This window comes from Cuculus canorus, chromosome 2 (genome assembly GCF_017976375.1).
Source record: "Cuculus canorus isolate bCucCan1 chromosome 2, bCucCan1.pri, whole genome shotgun sequence".
In the NCBI taxonomy this organism is placed as follows: Eukaryota; Metazoa; Chordata; class Aves; order Cuculiformes; family Cuculidae; genus Cuculus; species Cuculus canorus.
Genome location: NC_071402.1, coordinates 5,723,444 through 5,738,425, shown reverse-complemented (window position 1 = coordinate 5,738,425; position 14,982 = coordinate 5,723,444). Strand labels below are relative to the sequence as shown.

At 37.8% G+C, this 14,982-nt stretch overlaps 1 protein-coding gene across 10 annotated transcripts in view; it reads right to left on the bottom strand.

The window, feature by feature from the left end:
* The window catches only part of PTK2 (protein tyrosine kinase 2), a 226,772-nt gene that overhangs the window by 38,129 nt on the left and 173,661 nt on the right, over positions 1-14,982 (bottom strand). For 7 of the 10 annotated variants that reach the window (XM_054059952.1, XM_054059955.1, XM_054059953.1 and 4 more), the window contains 7 exons: positions 14,274-14,330; positions 12,881-12,901; positions 11,733-11,830; positions 8,030-8,114; positions 4,408-4,508; positions 2,907-3,022; positions 557-657 (listed from right to left, as the gene is read on the bottom strand). In XM_054059952.1, coding sequence (XP_053915927.1) covers positions 557-657; positions 2,907-3,022; positions 4,408-4,508; positions 8,030-8,114; positions 11,733-11,830; positions 12,881-12,901; positions 14,274-14,330 — 579 coding nt within the window. The remainder of the gene's footprint in view (positions 1-556; positions 658-2,906; positions 3,023-4,407; positions 4,509-8,029; positions 8,115-11,732; positions 11,831-12,880; positions 12,902-14,273; positions 14,331-14,982) is intronic. The other 3 variants (XM_054059947.1, XM_054059950.1, XM_054059951.1) reach the window with 1 other exon arrangement.

Below are 14,982 nucleotides of genomic sequence, written 5' to 3'. Positions count from 1 at the left end.
ATCCAGCCTGGCAGGAACACCTCCAGAGATGGGGCAGCCACAACTCCTCTGGGCAATCTCTGCCAGTGCCTCACCACCTTCAGAGGAAAAAAATTTCTTCCTAATATCTCATCTAAATCTCCCCAGTCCAGTGGCATCTGAAGTATGCAGCATACAACAGCACAAACTCAAAATTTATCTGTAGGTACCGCTAAATTAATAGTAGGCTACACCTATATTATGCCATGATTGCATTATCTCAAACAAGTCTTAAATGTGGATAATCTTCTAAAAGTCAAAGAAAGCACTATAAGCTTGTTCTAAAAAGCAAAATTTTACCCACACATTAATTTCCTACTTTCTGCAAGTTAAATCAGACCTTGTGATGCTTCCTTCTTCTGAGTACATATAACAATTTACTGCCATCTATGACATTGCTGAATAGTTTGCTTTTTTATACAAATACAACAGCTAGACCATGAAAATCAGATTAATTCCTTTTGAAATCTAACTCAATATTGTGTGAAGCAATTCTGTTCTAACTGGCCTGCAAGATGGAGCCAGAGTTTCAGCTTACCTTTATAATAAGTACTGTCTTCCATGTATCGGGATAAACCGAAGTCACCCAATTTCACACAGTCAGTGGCAGATACCAGCACGTTTCTAGCAGCAATATCCCTGCCAAAGAGAGGAGATGTTATTGTTGGTCACTTAGTGGTGAAAAATAATTTGAAAACAATTACTAAAACAATTACTAAAATCCAAAAGTATCAAACGCCTTTGAGAGTACTGAGTTATGTGTCTAGTTTGGGTGTGCATGTACACAAAAAGGCAGCTGCATATTTGTCTACTGATTTTGAGAAGCTTGCAGAGATGCTGCAGTGTGTTTGATCCGAGCAATAGCTGTCATCTGACAGCATAAGCATCAGTGTAAACATCAGAGGAAAAAGGTTTATTCTTCATCTATTAAAATATCACAGGCTAGCAATTTTTAGCAATTAGAATTGATGGAAAGAAGAAAAGCTGCCTAACTCTGCAAAGGCAAGGAATCGGTTTAAGATCTCAGTCCTGTAAGAGGCCTCTTAAAAAAGAGCTCAGTTTTCAGTGATGCCACAGGGACTATGAAAAGACTTGGGCATTCCTCTCACAGATTCATAGAACAGTTTGAGTTGGAAGGGACCTTAAAGATCATCCAGTTCCAACCCCGTTGCTATGGGCAGGGACACCTCCCGCTAGATAGGACTGCCGAAGGCCCCATTCAAACTGGCCATGAACACCTCCAGGGATGGGGCATCCACAGCTTCCCTGGGCAACCTGTTCCAGTGCCTCACCACTCTCACTGAAGAAATTCCTCCTTATGTTTAGTCTAAATCTGCCCCTCTCCAGTTTATACTCATTGCCCCTAGTCCTACCACTACAAGCCTTTGTAAAAAGTCCCTCCTCAGGGTTCCTGTAGGCCCCCTTCAGGTACTGGAAGGTTGCTATAACGTCTCCTCGGAGCTTTCTCTTTTCCAGGCTGAACAAGCCCAACTCTCTCAGCCTGTCCTCACAGTAGAGGTGCTCCAGCTCTCTGATCATCCTCGTAGCCCTTCTCTGGAACCATTCCAACAGCTCCATATCCTTCTTACGTGGAGGATTCCAGAACTGGACACAATACTCCAGATGAGGTCTCACAAGAGAGGAATAGAGGGGCAGAATCACCTCCCTCAACCTGCTGGCCATGTTTCTTTTGACACAGCCCAGGATATGCTTGGCTTTCTGGGCTGTGAGCTCACATTGCTTGCTCATATCAAGCTTCTCATCAACCAGCAGCCCCAAGTCCTTTTCCATAGGGCTGCTCTCAATCACATCATCTCCCATCCTGTACTGAAATTGCAGCTTGCCAGGTGAGACAACCCACTGTATGTGTCTGATGACTTTGGATTTCAGCAGGCTTGAGTAATATTGACAGAGTTAGCAGTGAAATAAGTACAGCAAACTGAGCGTTAGCCTTCTCCAATTTCAGTAGAGCACGAATAGGTTGTATTTCAAAATCGTATTTCCAGAGTTAAAACAAACAGCTACCTGGCCAAAATTCAAGTATCTGTTAACAATTGTAAGGGTCTGTTACTTACAATGTTTTTATAAAATATCAATGTTTATCCACATACCTAACACTCACATATACATGAGTTTGTCTGTACAATATATACAACACATACATAGAATTCGAATGTAAGTATTTAAACACAAACAAAGTACTCCAGTTCAAAATGAAATAGCATATGTTATTTGGAGTGCTGCCAACTTTTAATTGCATACAATTAGAGCCAGTCTCTTCTCAGAAAGCTCACATTAAAACTCAAGGGAATAAAAGTCAAAACACACCTAAAAGGAAATTGAGGTTCACTTTCTGGTTAATCAAGTGCTTGTATTTGATAAATATTCTGTTTTCCCCGTTCTTTACTTAAAAGACCAGCTGTCCGTTGTTTTGCTTTTCTGTATTTGGAAGATTAGAGCTTTAGAAAATAGTGCAACCACAAAGGGACCACTCAGCTGAAATCCATCAGATGAAAATCCAGCACCCTCTCGGAGCCAGTCTAGGAGGAGGCCAGCAGGTGTCACTCTTGAAAAGAGTGTAAGCTTGGTGGCAGCCTCTGGACGGGCTAACACGGAGACTGACACAGACCAGGTAAGTGGATTTTAGGAGTCTTAAAGTATTTCTGCTACGCATTCATCACAAGTCAAGGACAAAAAACACAAAAGGAAGGTAGCACAGAACCCAATTATGTGTCGTAAGTTTCTGTCTTCACTTGAGTGAAGTGTATATAACAGCCAGACCACTGCCAGTCAAAAATGTGGTCCTCTAAGACACCTTGTATTCCCTATAATTTCAAGCAGTTACATTTAAAATATACAGGTACCAATATCTGTGTATAAAGTCTTACCTATGTACAAATCTTTTGCTCTCTAAGTAGGCAAGTGCTGTGCTAAGCTGGTAAGCGTAGAGGATCAGAGAGGCCAGATCCAAGCTGTATTTTCTTACTTGCAAGAACGATCTCAACTTTTTGTTCAAAGAAAGAAGAAAAGGAAAGAGGTTAGGAGAAAAAAGTTACAAATTTGAACATAGCATATTAAAATCATAAAGCTTACAGAACCAATGGCCATGCTTTCCTTCAAGACTGGATGAGAAGAGAAAATCACTTGCCATGAACCTGATTCAGTGGAAGGCGTTCCTGCCTATGGCCAGGGGCTGGAAACTGATAGGTTTTAAGGTTCCTTCCAACCCAAACCATTCCATGATTCTATGATTTTATGAAGAAATTTGACTCTGGGTTAAATTCAAGCAGTTCTTTCTACATTAAAGCTGTTAGCCAAACAAACAAAAAGATTCTGTGCCTTGCATTCAGGTTGCTTTTGAAGACTAAGAGCACACGCTGCTGCTGTTACAGGGTAAAGCACTCCTGGACTTCTTATGCATTCTTCCCTTGAGAACTGTGCATGTTTTTTGGTTAATAATATCAGAACAAAACAGCACATGGCCAACCCAACATCAATTATATCAGTATTGCTTTAGATGCATTAACTTCAACCTGCATTTGCTAAAACAACTGCATTTAGTTCAGAGCAAGCAATATCAATGCAGGACTTTTATAAGCTATATTCCCAGTATAACGCAGTTTGGACCCAGTGGGAGGTGGTACTAGAGCCTCCTTATAAATTAAAACAAGGCTTTGAAAAGTGATTTGGGTACTGGAAGAGAAATTCATCAATTTTAGACAGAAAATGTCTTCTCACCACAGGCTTTTTCCGGCTTTTTTTTTCCCCTTGGACAACATACTACAGGCTGAGAATTCCAATGACCATCTTACAAAGCAGTATGAAATACCACTGCAGCTCACGTTTTCAGAAACACGTAGCTCAATGAAAATAAACATATTATAAAAATCCAGATCTAGTTTTGTTTAAACCATTCATCCACAAGGCATAATAATGAGGAAAGTCACCTTATCTAGGGTCTCTGCTACAGAGACTGTGCAGAAAAAAATGCCTGAGAAATTCAGCATTCCAAAGGAAAACACAGTATTGCTCAGGAAGAATAAAAGATGAACCACTTCTAGAAGGTAAGTTTGCAAATGCTGTTTAAGTGACATTGCATTATCTTCATCCTGACACAGGCCATGCCCTCAAGTCTGGAACAGCGACTGAATTCTCTGCAAACTATGACTAAATCATTTTGGTATGAGCTGATGCAGTTCCCTCAGTGGAGGAGTGAGGTCAAGTTCTGCCACTCCTGTTTCTGAGTCCATAATTCTACAAACAAGTAACATATCAAGCTTGAGGAGAGTGCCTTTGTGGTAGTTCTGAGAAGTGTTTTTTCCAGTCTTTTCCAAAAGTATCTGTGAGATTACAGAGAGAAGACAAAAATTACATGAGGATTTTTCATACCTCTCCAAGCGTACAGAGCTCCATGATTATCCAAACTGGATTTTCTGTAATAACTCCGATGAGCTTCACAATGTGAGGATGATCAAACTGACGCATTGTTACTAAAAGGAAAAAACCCAACAAGTTAATGTGTTACATAAACCCTTTGCTTTGAAACAGAAATAAAAAAGCTGGGTAAGAAGCATTTAGTCTATGACCAGAAAAGACAATTGCAGTTCTGCAGGACTCAAAACAATTGCCTGCAGGCAATAACAGAGAATCATAGAATCACATCTGGCAATTTAACATTCTGCTAGCAGGATGAAACACTGCTTGCTTTAGTAAACAGCAGAGGAAGGTGCAAGTCAAGTCAGGTTCTCTGGCTCTTCTGCCCTGGTTGAGCATAATGCAAGTTATCACAGTGACCTATACTGACAGTGCATGACCAATTCACCTATGCCTTTCTACTGGAAGAGAAGGAAGGAGCAAACAGTATGCATGCTTCAATGTCTGGAAACAATGAGTGTCAGTTTATGGCACAGGCAAAAATCTCATTTAATCAATTATATTCACATTTCTCTTTATTTGCTACAGACTAAATTAATATTTCAGTGTCAGCAGTGCATTCACAATATTTTTTTTGCAATAATACATACAAATGATAAAATGGTTTGGGTTGGAAGCGACCTTAAAGGTCATTCAGTTCCAACCCCCCTGCCATGGGCAGAGACATCTTCCACTGAATCAAGTTGCTCAAAGCCCCATCTGACCTGCCCTTGGACACCTCAAGGGATGGGGCATCCATGACTCCTTTGGGCAACCTAGGCCAGTGCCTCACCACACTCACAGTAAGAAATTTCTTCCTAATATCTCATCTAAATCTCCCGTCTTTCATTTTACAGTTGTTGTCTTTGTCCTGTCACTACAAGCCCTTGTAAAAAGTCCCTCTCCCAAGTTTCTTGTAGGCCCCCTTTAAGAACTGGAAGGCTGCTAGAAGGTCTCCCTAGAGCCACCTCTGCTCTAGGCTGAACAAACCCTACTCTCTAAGCCTATCCTTGAAGGTGCTCCAGCCCTCGGATCATCTCTGTGGCTTCCTCTGTACTCCCTCCAACAGATCCATGTCCTTCCTGTGATAAGGACTTGACAAATATCCTTAATTTAATCTTAAACTTGTATCTCTTATACTTTAACAGCTTGTAGTTAATCAACAGAAATACATAATAATTACCAAACTGGAACATCTGCTTCCCTTTGCCTAAAATTACACAAGAATAAAACCTGCTATCTCTTGGCTTTTTATTAGTCACAAGCTAAACCCCCAGCAAGTGTTTTGGATTCCTATCCTGATGAGCTCTGAATTCTACTTCTCCACACTGGCACACAGCAGCCATAGAACCAACATATGCTGCAACACCACAAACTCCAAGAAAAATCCTTGGGCAATTCGGTTTATAAAGCCTATTGCTATAATAGTCCAGTAATGTAGTTTCCTATGAAGAAACACATTCTTTAAAATATTAATATGTTATGAATAAAACAGAAAAAACAGCAGTAAAACAAACATCCCTATCAACGCCATAGCTTAACAGATTAATAAAAAAGAATAAATAATGCGGTGAGATGTCAAATAGGCAATAACAAATGCTAAAATACTATGCAGAATTGAAGCTAGATTCCTAACTCATTAAATTCCCCTCCTCCCTTCTGAAGTAAATGGAATTTCAGAGCTGGAAGCTCTTTCTGACACCTCGAGAAAGTCTGCATTGCTAAACTAACCTGTTGGAACCCAATGTCAGTATCAAAACCTTGGTAAATAAAGCGTATATTCCAAACATATTGGGGTTCGCTTGTGCCAATCAAAATCAATGTTACTTACAATGTTTTATAACATGGAAATGCTGCTTCATTGATTTAAAAACCAAGAAGGAATATGGTTTTAATTATCAAAGCAATGGAAAGGCAATCAACATGAACAGTTTTATACCATGTGGTCTTACCAGTTCTAAGCATAAAATATGGCATTGTTGGAAATTCCTTCCCTGAAATTAATTCAGTGTTAACCGACAAACTCACAAATTCAGAAGGTTAGTAGTTGTCTCATTTTGCCATCCAACTTCTAGAGGTAAGATAAAAGAACCCCTTGCAGAAAGGAACAATTTACCCAAAAAGCCAGTCGAAGATCAATAAAAATCTCCCAAAGCAGGGAGCTTGCATTTTAGCATATACAAATGGATACTAGTAATACACTGCTATGCAAAAGCAGACAGGAATGAAGACAAATGCTGCTGTAAACACATTTTCTTTCATCTAGTTTTTACACTGAGATGTTTATCCTTGCAAGAATCAATACTAAAATGTTTCAGTATTGAAAACTCCACCATTAAGTAAACACCTAAACTCCTGAAATATTTCAATATCCCCATTATTTAAATATATATTAGGAAATAATTTCTTAATTCAGTGAAATGACCAGCTCTGCCTCTCCAGATATTGGATCTGAGCCTTTTGAAGAGTGTTCTTACAAATCAGGAGGGAGAATCTTCTGAGAGAGTTTGCAATCTGAACGCAAGGGAAAGGTAACAGAGGGGAATGAGAATAAAGAAGGAAAAAAAAGAAATGGCAAAACTATTAAATCAAAACTGAAAAGCGCTATTTATCTGTCTACCACGTTGGCACTTCCTAATCTGTCAAGCTCAAAGCATAATAAGGAGCATTCAATGAGCAATTATTTTCTACATTGTTAAGAGACAGCAGCCTACCTTTGACTGCTAAGTTATTACTATAAGCAATGGTATTTACTTTTCCAACAGCTAGAAATGTAATGGAAAAAATTATAGTAATTTAAGAAAAATCTGACATCCCAAAATAAGAAGTGATTAGCTACAGGCACAGATTTTCTGAACAACTAAGAAAAAATCCTTGAACAAAGGAAAATAAATCAAAGTATACAGTAACATCTGGCCATAACCAAATAAGTCATTGATATAACACAATACCTTTAGGAGATTTACAGATACACCATAGCAGAGGCTAACAGGCAAAAATTAAGGCTCAAACCTCATACCTTAATTTGCTTACAAAGCCAAACAGTAGAGAAGACAGTAATTACAACATTCTTACAGAAATTTTCTGTTAGTATTCATCTTGATAAAAAGCCTTCTTCCACGCATGAAACATAGCCTTTGGGGAATGCAATATTTGTGGGAAATTAGTTGGAAAATTGACTTGTTCTAGCATAATTTTTAATTCTGAATTTTCAAAACAGATCTCTTTTAGACATAACATTTACAGCAACCTGACCTCATTAAGGAATACACCAAAACAACTGGTATGTCTTTTTTAATTCTTTAAGGAGAGATTAGAAAATAGAGGATCAGATCTCAAATATTCCAAAACTGGTTCCCACTGGAGTCGAACATCACTGTTCAATTCAGAAAAGCAAAGAACCCACATATAATACTACACACGGGTAATGCAGGGATGTACATCAGTCTTCCTGGCACGTATTGGGCCAGAGGCAAAGGTCATGCAAGATACTAACAAAAGATGTCCATCACTCTCAGAAGTTCCTGGCACAGATGGCCATAGTCTTTGCAAGGACCAGTTACAGAAGCTATCCCAGAATAAATACTGTAATACTTACAGGCTTCTTGTAAGAATTTTTCTCTAACGCTGTCTGAGGTGCAATTTTTACATGTTTTGATTGCAACAGCCATGGCTGGATTTTCCTGAAAGACATTATTGAGAAATAACTGAAATACAGCCCAAACACAGTCCACCAGAAGATAAGTCCTTCCAAATTCTACAAAAACTGCTTTAGAGAAAATGACTATTAACTAATAGTTAGGAAATTATATTTTGCAAGTTTCAGTGTTAAAACAGTATTATCATCAGGGGACCTAGTGTACAACACTTACATCCAATGCAATTACATCCAAATATTCCATCTGCTTTAAACTATGTTAATTGTACAAAAATTATTACAAAAGATAGTAAATTTAACTGAACAGTACCATAAACTCGTGTTACTGAGGATCCTAAACTCTTGACAATAAAAAAACAGAGGAAACAAGTAGATCTATGCCTAAAACCCACAACTGGCTCATGCAAGCAAGCAATTTGGAAAGCCAGATAAAGGATTTTTTTGCCTCTCTTGCAGAGCAAAGACTGTAATTGTGAACCTAAACTACAAAGAAAAGTAAAACAAAGACTTTTACCTATTAGCTTCACAATCAGTTCTATCAAGGGCTTACAACTGAGTTCAGAAAAACACATGTATTCAAAACCAGAAACACGTTTTCCCATCTGACCGCTTATCCTCTGAATTCCAAAAAATGAGAAGCACTGAGGCAGCCCAGAGGAGGCCTCTTGGCTCAGACAGTACCTCTCACATTTTCTTGCTTCGATGTGTTTCACAAATACCCTTTCCACAGGTTACAGACTGCACAGAGAAGCTGCAAGCTCCTGAAGGAAGCTTTAGGTGTTTGAGCATCACTCGTGTTCAAAACACCACAACTCACTTACAAAATGGTATTTTTAGAACATAGTGCATCCCACAGGAACATGTGGTGCTCAGATGATCTCACTCATATAAGGTCTTAACAGTTTGCAAGCAGATGAAGTGTTTCAAAACTAAGCTTCCACATTAGCTATAGTCCTGTTCAAGCACTAGAAACCCTTCCTTCCAACTGGCAAACTGGGAGTTGTGCATTGTTTAATGAGAAGACTACGAATGGACTTTTCCCTGAAAGGTTACAGGGTTGATGATTACAAAGGAATTTTTTACTGTGCGGGTGGTGAGGCACTGCAACACGTTGCCCAGGGAAGTTGTGGATGCCCCATCTCTGGAGGTGTTCGAGGCCACCTTGGTTGCTTGTTTGAGCAACGCGATCCAGTAGAAGGTGTCTCTGACCATGGCAGCGGGGGTTGGAACTGGATGATCTTTAAGGTCCCTTCCAACCCAAACCATTCTATGAATCTATGACGTACGTCCTCACCTAGTTTTTAAGGCGAGTAAAAGCTGAAGATTCAATTATTTTCTATGTCTGCTCATGTCTGCTGTATTTTACTTTAGTATTTTACAGACAAACATCATCAGAATTAGAATAATATTTGTATTTTTCAGGCTTAAATGTCTATTTTCTAAGTTACTCACAACATCTCTCTTCAAGGTGACTTTGCAGGAAAACACTAATTAAAAGCTTCTCTCATATGTAAATGTGTCCATAAACTGACTGAAAAACTCGTGATAAATGAAAGTGCTTTTATTCCCATCCAAAATCAAGATTCAATAACCAGCACTGGATGAGACCTCTGGAGGCCAGCCCGACCAACCTCTCTTCTCATGAGCTTCTAAAACATCTCATAACCAACACAGGCGTCAAAAGAAAAGAGTACCAACATCTGCAGCCAGCAAAGACTCATCGTTCTGCACAATGAATATAGGAATATATTGGTTTTGGATAAGGAGACAGAACAGTGAGGATGTATCAGACTGCCAACAGTTTGTGTATGGAGTGGTAAACACTACTTTAAATGAAATTTTTTGATTAATCTCACAGTAAATCAGCCTTATCTGAATTGTTTGTATCTGAGCAACAGGACTTTCCATTCAGTACCCTATAAATACAGGCAGGCTGTGATATTTCAGGACTATCTAGCAGTGAGCAGCATTTCGGAAGAGGTGGATGCTGCATTAGAATAAGAACTTTACAAGTACAAAGAACAGGGCTAAATAAGATTTTCTAGATCCAAGTTTGAGCGAGCAGAACAAGAGGCCAGAAATCTCTCCTATATTTTTGCATGGGAGCTGAATACATACAAGGATGGAAACACTATCACCTTACTGTAACTAATCTTTTATCTATTCTAAGATTTAAATTACACTCTGTGACTAGTACATTAAAATTTAATGATAAGACCTTTCTGTTTTCCCTTCATATTATAAGTGTCTTAAATGTAGTAAAATTTTATTGATAAAAGTAATCAGCAGGTCGCCATTTAAAAAGACTTATACTAGACACAGGGGGAGTGAATAAAACCTGTTTACCAATTCAGGAAAAAGAGCGTGGAGAAATAGCATTTCCAAAACAACAGTCCTTAAAAAAAGGGGTCTTTAATTGATTTTACAGAGCACTGGATTTATCCACTGTGTATCAAGCTCAGTGAAACACTATTCTTCAAGTACTCAATGCAAAGTATCTCAGAGCTGCCTCTCTAAATGAAGCTATCAGAACAGACTTCAAACCTGTCTGAAATGTAAAATGTTTATCCTTATTGATTTCCTTACATACTGCATTACAGATTGATTAATTTAACCCACCGAGCCCAGGATGCTAACCAGGCATTTCTGGGAAATACTGTCTCTGAAGTTAGAACGATTGTTGTCCACATGAATTATTACTTCATCTAATGAAAATCAGTGCTTAACTTCTTCACATAAGAAATAAATCCTCATTTTACACTTGCACAATTAGTTTATTAGCTTGAAATTGGCTGAAATTAAATAATTTTCCAGTTTTTTCTTGATTTTTTCCCCCCAAAGCTTATTTTTCCATGCATTTTAATTGCAATCTTACTCTTTGTGGCTGCAGTCTAGAAAAACACGTAAGCACCAGCCTTAATTAAACACATGCTGCCAACCTCACTGGTTTCACTGTGGTGACTCTTATGCACTGGGCTTTTGCTGGATCAGCACTGAGTTTATTATATCATTTCTTTCAGGAAAAAGTAGTAACTTCATTAACATAGAAGCTTCTTTGTGAGAGAGGCAGCGAGATACAGACGATAACCTTCCAGCATAACAGACTAAAATTCCTTCTCTACTTCAGCACAGCTGGATTAGCTTATTCTGACACAGCTGGCAGCTCCTGCACTGAACACTGAAACTGAGCCCAAGCCAGGGTGAAGGGCCATAAATAATGTTTTAAACTCTGGAAAAGGTTTTAAAGCACCGAGTGCTCCACAGGGGAGTATGGCCAAAGAGATGTGTGCTTACCAAGCTTGGGCACACTCAAAATGAAGAAGAAAGCGTATGGTTGGGGTCAAAAGTAATAACTTCTAATTCTGACTCAATAGGTATAGTCCTGAATAATTTACTTGGCTCTTCTCATTCCTTTCCTGATGTATTAAAAATAGGGATCTAGGAACAGAGAAACTACTCTGGAGCTTGTTTGTTACTTATCTGAAACATAGAGAATCTCTTTTACATGTTGATTGTTCTGCAAAATGAATCACAAATTCTATTTTTATTTATTACAGAAGACTCAGCATTTATTTTTTTATTTTTTTTTTTAACTAGAAAGGTTTTACTGGTTTGTTTATTTTATTTGACAAGTGAAGCTTACCGGACTCATGTAAACTCCTTGATGCACATCCCCGAACTGTCCTTCACCAATGCAGCGCCCCAGTTCAATTCTCTCCCTTTGAATTTCATAATCTCTGGCTATAAGAATATAATGCACTTAAAATATTAAATTCCTGATGAAGGGCAAAGAAATAATCCACAAGATACAAAACTCAAAGTAAGTCACTCAAAAGTCTCACATGTGAATCACTAAGATTAACACTTGCTGCACACCAACCTATAGAAATGCCGTACTCACACAGTGGAAACCTCTTAAACAAATGTTTGAATCAAAACAATGAAAATGGAATTGTGAAATTTTATCTGCTAAATTAACTACTATGCATTATTTATTTCAATGCAACCGAATCTTTCCTAATTATAGCTGCTAAAGGACAAAGAACACAAATAGCCTGGAGAATACCAATGATATTAAACACAGTCTTAGCCCACATCCCTTTATATGTTTAAGAGAACTCCACCATGTGGTATTTTAGATCTTGGAACCATCAAACCGAGCCCAGAGAATTTTTAAAGAGGTAACTGCAAGAAAAAAATACAGAAACAAGACTACAGTAAATAAAGATAAAATGAAAGAGCAAAAATTTTAGTGCATGGCTATGCCTCTATCAGTCTGTAACTGAAGCGAAACTGATATGTTTTGTGAAGTTATGCAATTTTGTTAACTTCATAGCCTAATGGACTGCAAATATTACTGATAAAAATGGCTCAGTACTTCAGCAAAACATTTAATCAATTGCAATTGAATTACTTCATTTGCAATTTAATTTCTAGCAGAGATGGAAAAATATTTCAGGAACAGCAGAAAAGCACGTACAGTATATGTTTTCACCTCTACTTGTCTTATTTAGAGGAAAAAAAAATCAACCAGCTTAGGACTTCAGGACTGATGATTTTAACTTCATTAACACTACAAAAATAACATCAACTAAAGCTGGATAACAACGTGATAAAAAAAGAAATGGAAAGGGCATTTAAGTACTGCATTTTCCTCTTTAAAATCCCAAAGCTAACTGGTTTAACTACAAATAAATAATGTTTATTAAATGAAAATGAATAGTAAACTTAAAAATTCCACATCATTCCAAATTGCAAGCATACAGGGATGGGTAAAGGGTCTCCTGTTACCTTCATCTATTCCATAGCTTTCTGCAGTGCAATTAAGAGAAAAATCAAATGCTTACTTAGATAGAGCTTAATAAAATCAAGACAAGGACACACATTTTTTAACATTGTTTTAAAAAATGAAGAAATATAGTGATGCAATTTTAAGTTTACATTAGCAGAAGTCACAGGTCTGTTCTTGTGATCTTTACTGGCTCAGTCCTTCAAAAGCTGAATACTTGAGTCCACTTCAATCCAGCAAAGCATGGAATGAATTTCACTTCAACAGCCTATCTCATCTCCCAGGCTTTGAACTGAAGGCACACTTAAGCATTCAGCACCATCAGGGCTGGGCCCACAAGAAATTACTTCCATGAGAATGTAAATGAAAAGATTAGCGTGGGAAAAAAAATCACACAAATTTAACGTTAACAAAAATAAAGGATATAATTTATCACAGTACTTTTAGATCCTGCAATTATTTTAGTAGAATCATGTAGTGACTTACTGCAAGACATTCAAAACACATTGTTCATTTCTGGAAAACATATATTCTTGCTTTTCAAATATTTTCCACAGTAGTGGAAACAATATTGTGAACAAAGAAGTGATCATGAAACATTCCTAGCACATGGCAAACCCTAGAAATCCTTACATACATTCATGGTTCTTCAGCAGAACATGGTACCACTTTATGACCATCCTCCCCTCACTAAACCCAATGTTTTTGCAGTTCTGCAGAGCAACAGATTGCCTACTTCTAGAGAAATCCTTGCTTGCCAAAAGACAACTGGAATTTCACAGACACAACTCTTAAGATCAGAATACGAGGCTTTCACATGAAAGTAATTAGCCTTAAAATATTATAATTCAAATATGCCATAAACCAAAATCCTTGTGGTGACTAATGCATCCTTTTTTGACCTCAAAGATGAAGACTCAGAAGAACTTTGCATTTTTGGTTTTGTGTTCTTGAAGTCTTTCACCTTTAACAAAATTGCATGTGGTACAGATGACTTCCCTCTACCAAGGAATTCAAGAGGAGCAAGTCTGTCACAGAGCAAGGGTGAGACACGGTTAGCAACACAGAGCAGCTTTCTAAATTGTTTGCTCTTATCACAGAAATCTTAACCATTCCTTCATTAAACACTGTGTTCAGCATCACAATCAAAAATTCTACATCTTGAGACATAAAAGAAATTTCACTATGAAGTCACTGACAGCAGAAAAACAGATTTTGGTCTTATTTGGCTCAAAGTTTGAACCTGAAAAACACTGAATCTGCGAGTTTTTGAAACATCATAAAGAAAATTTTCTTTGCACACGTATTACTTGAAGCTGAAATACAAGATTCAACCCATACTAAAATAAAGAAGCGTTTGGATAGCAGAGTTCCCAAGATAACTACCATACTTACTTGATGGCATGGTATAAGTATCTTCTTCATCTATAATCTCTGCATAGTCATCTGTCTCTGTAACGGGAGGAATTGAAGAGTTTCGGGGAAAGTAGATGAAAACAATGCTCCAGAACAATAATTCCAATTTATTAAGGCTGGTATGTCACAACCCCCAACCTCAACATTGCTGAGGCGCATTTACAATAGCATGAATAAAACTTGCTCATGCATAATCATGGTATGATAATGACCTTGGTGCCAATTATAATACGTCACATAGATGCATTCAACAATGAATAAAAGGAAGATTCATTTCTATTCAAAAAAGCTTAAGTTCTGTAATTGGAACCCATCTAAACTGTTGACTAAAAATCTTTTGAACAGCAAGTTCCACTGCAGTAAGGAGAAAACATTATTAACAGATTAAATTGCTTTATCCTCAATAAACTGTGAATAATAGTTTCCTAGTTTTTTATGCCAAACAGGCAGAACAGACAGTAAAGATGTTCCAGGGCAGCATTCACCTACTAACAGGGTGGCAAGGTGAGTTATTTCCCATAGTCTTGTAGAGCATAAATATCTTTTAAGTCACATTTAAAAGCCTTACACCTTTTTTTCTTGCCTGTATCTCAATTTTCCTTGTTTAGTGGAAATTCACCACCAGTTTTGCTGTCAGAAATCAACATCTCATGGACAGTATTTGAGAACATCCAGTTCTCAGAATTTT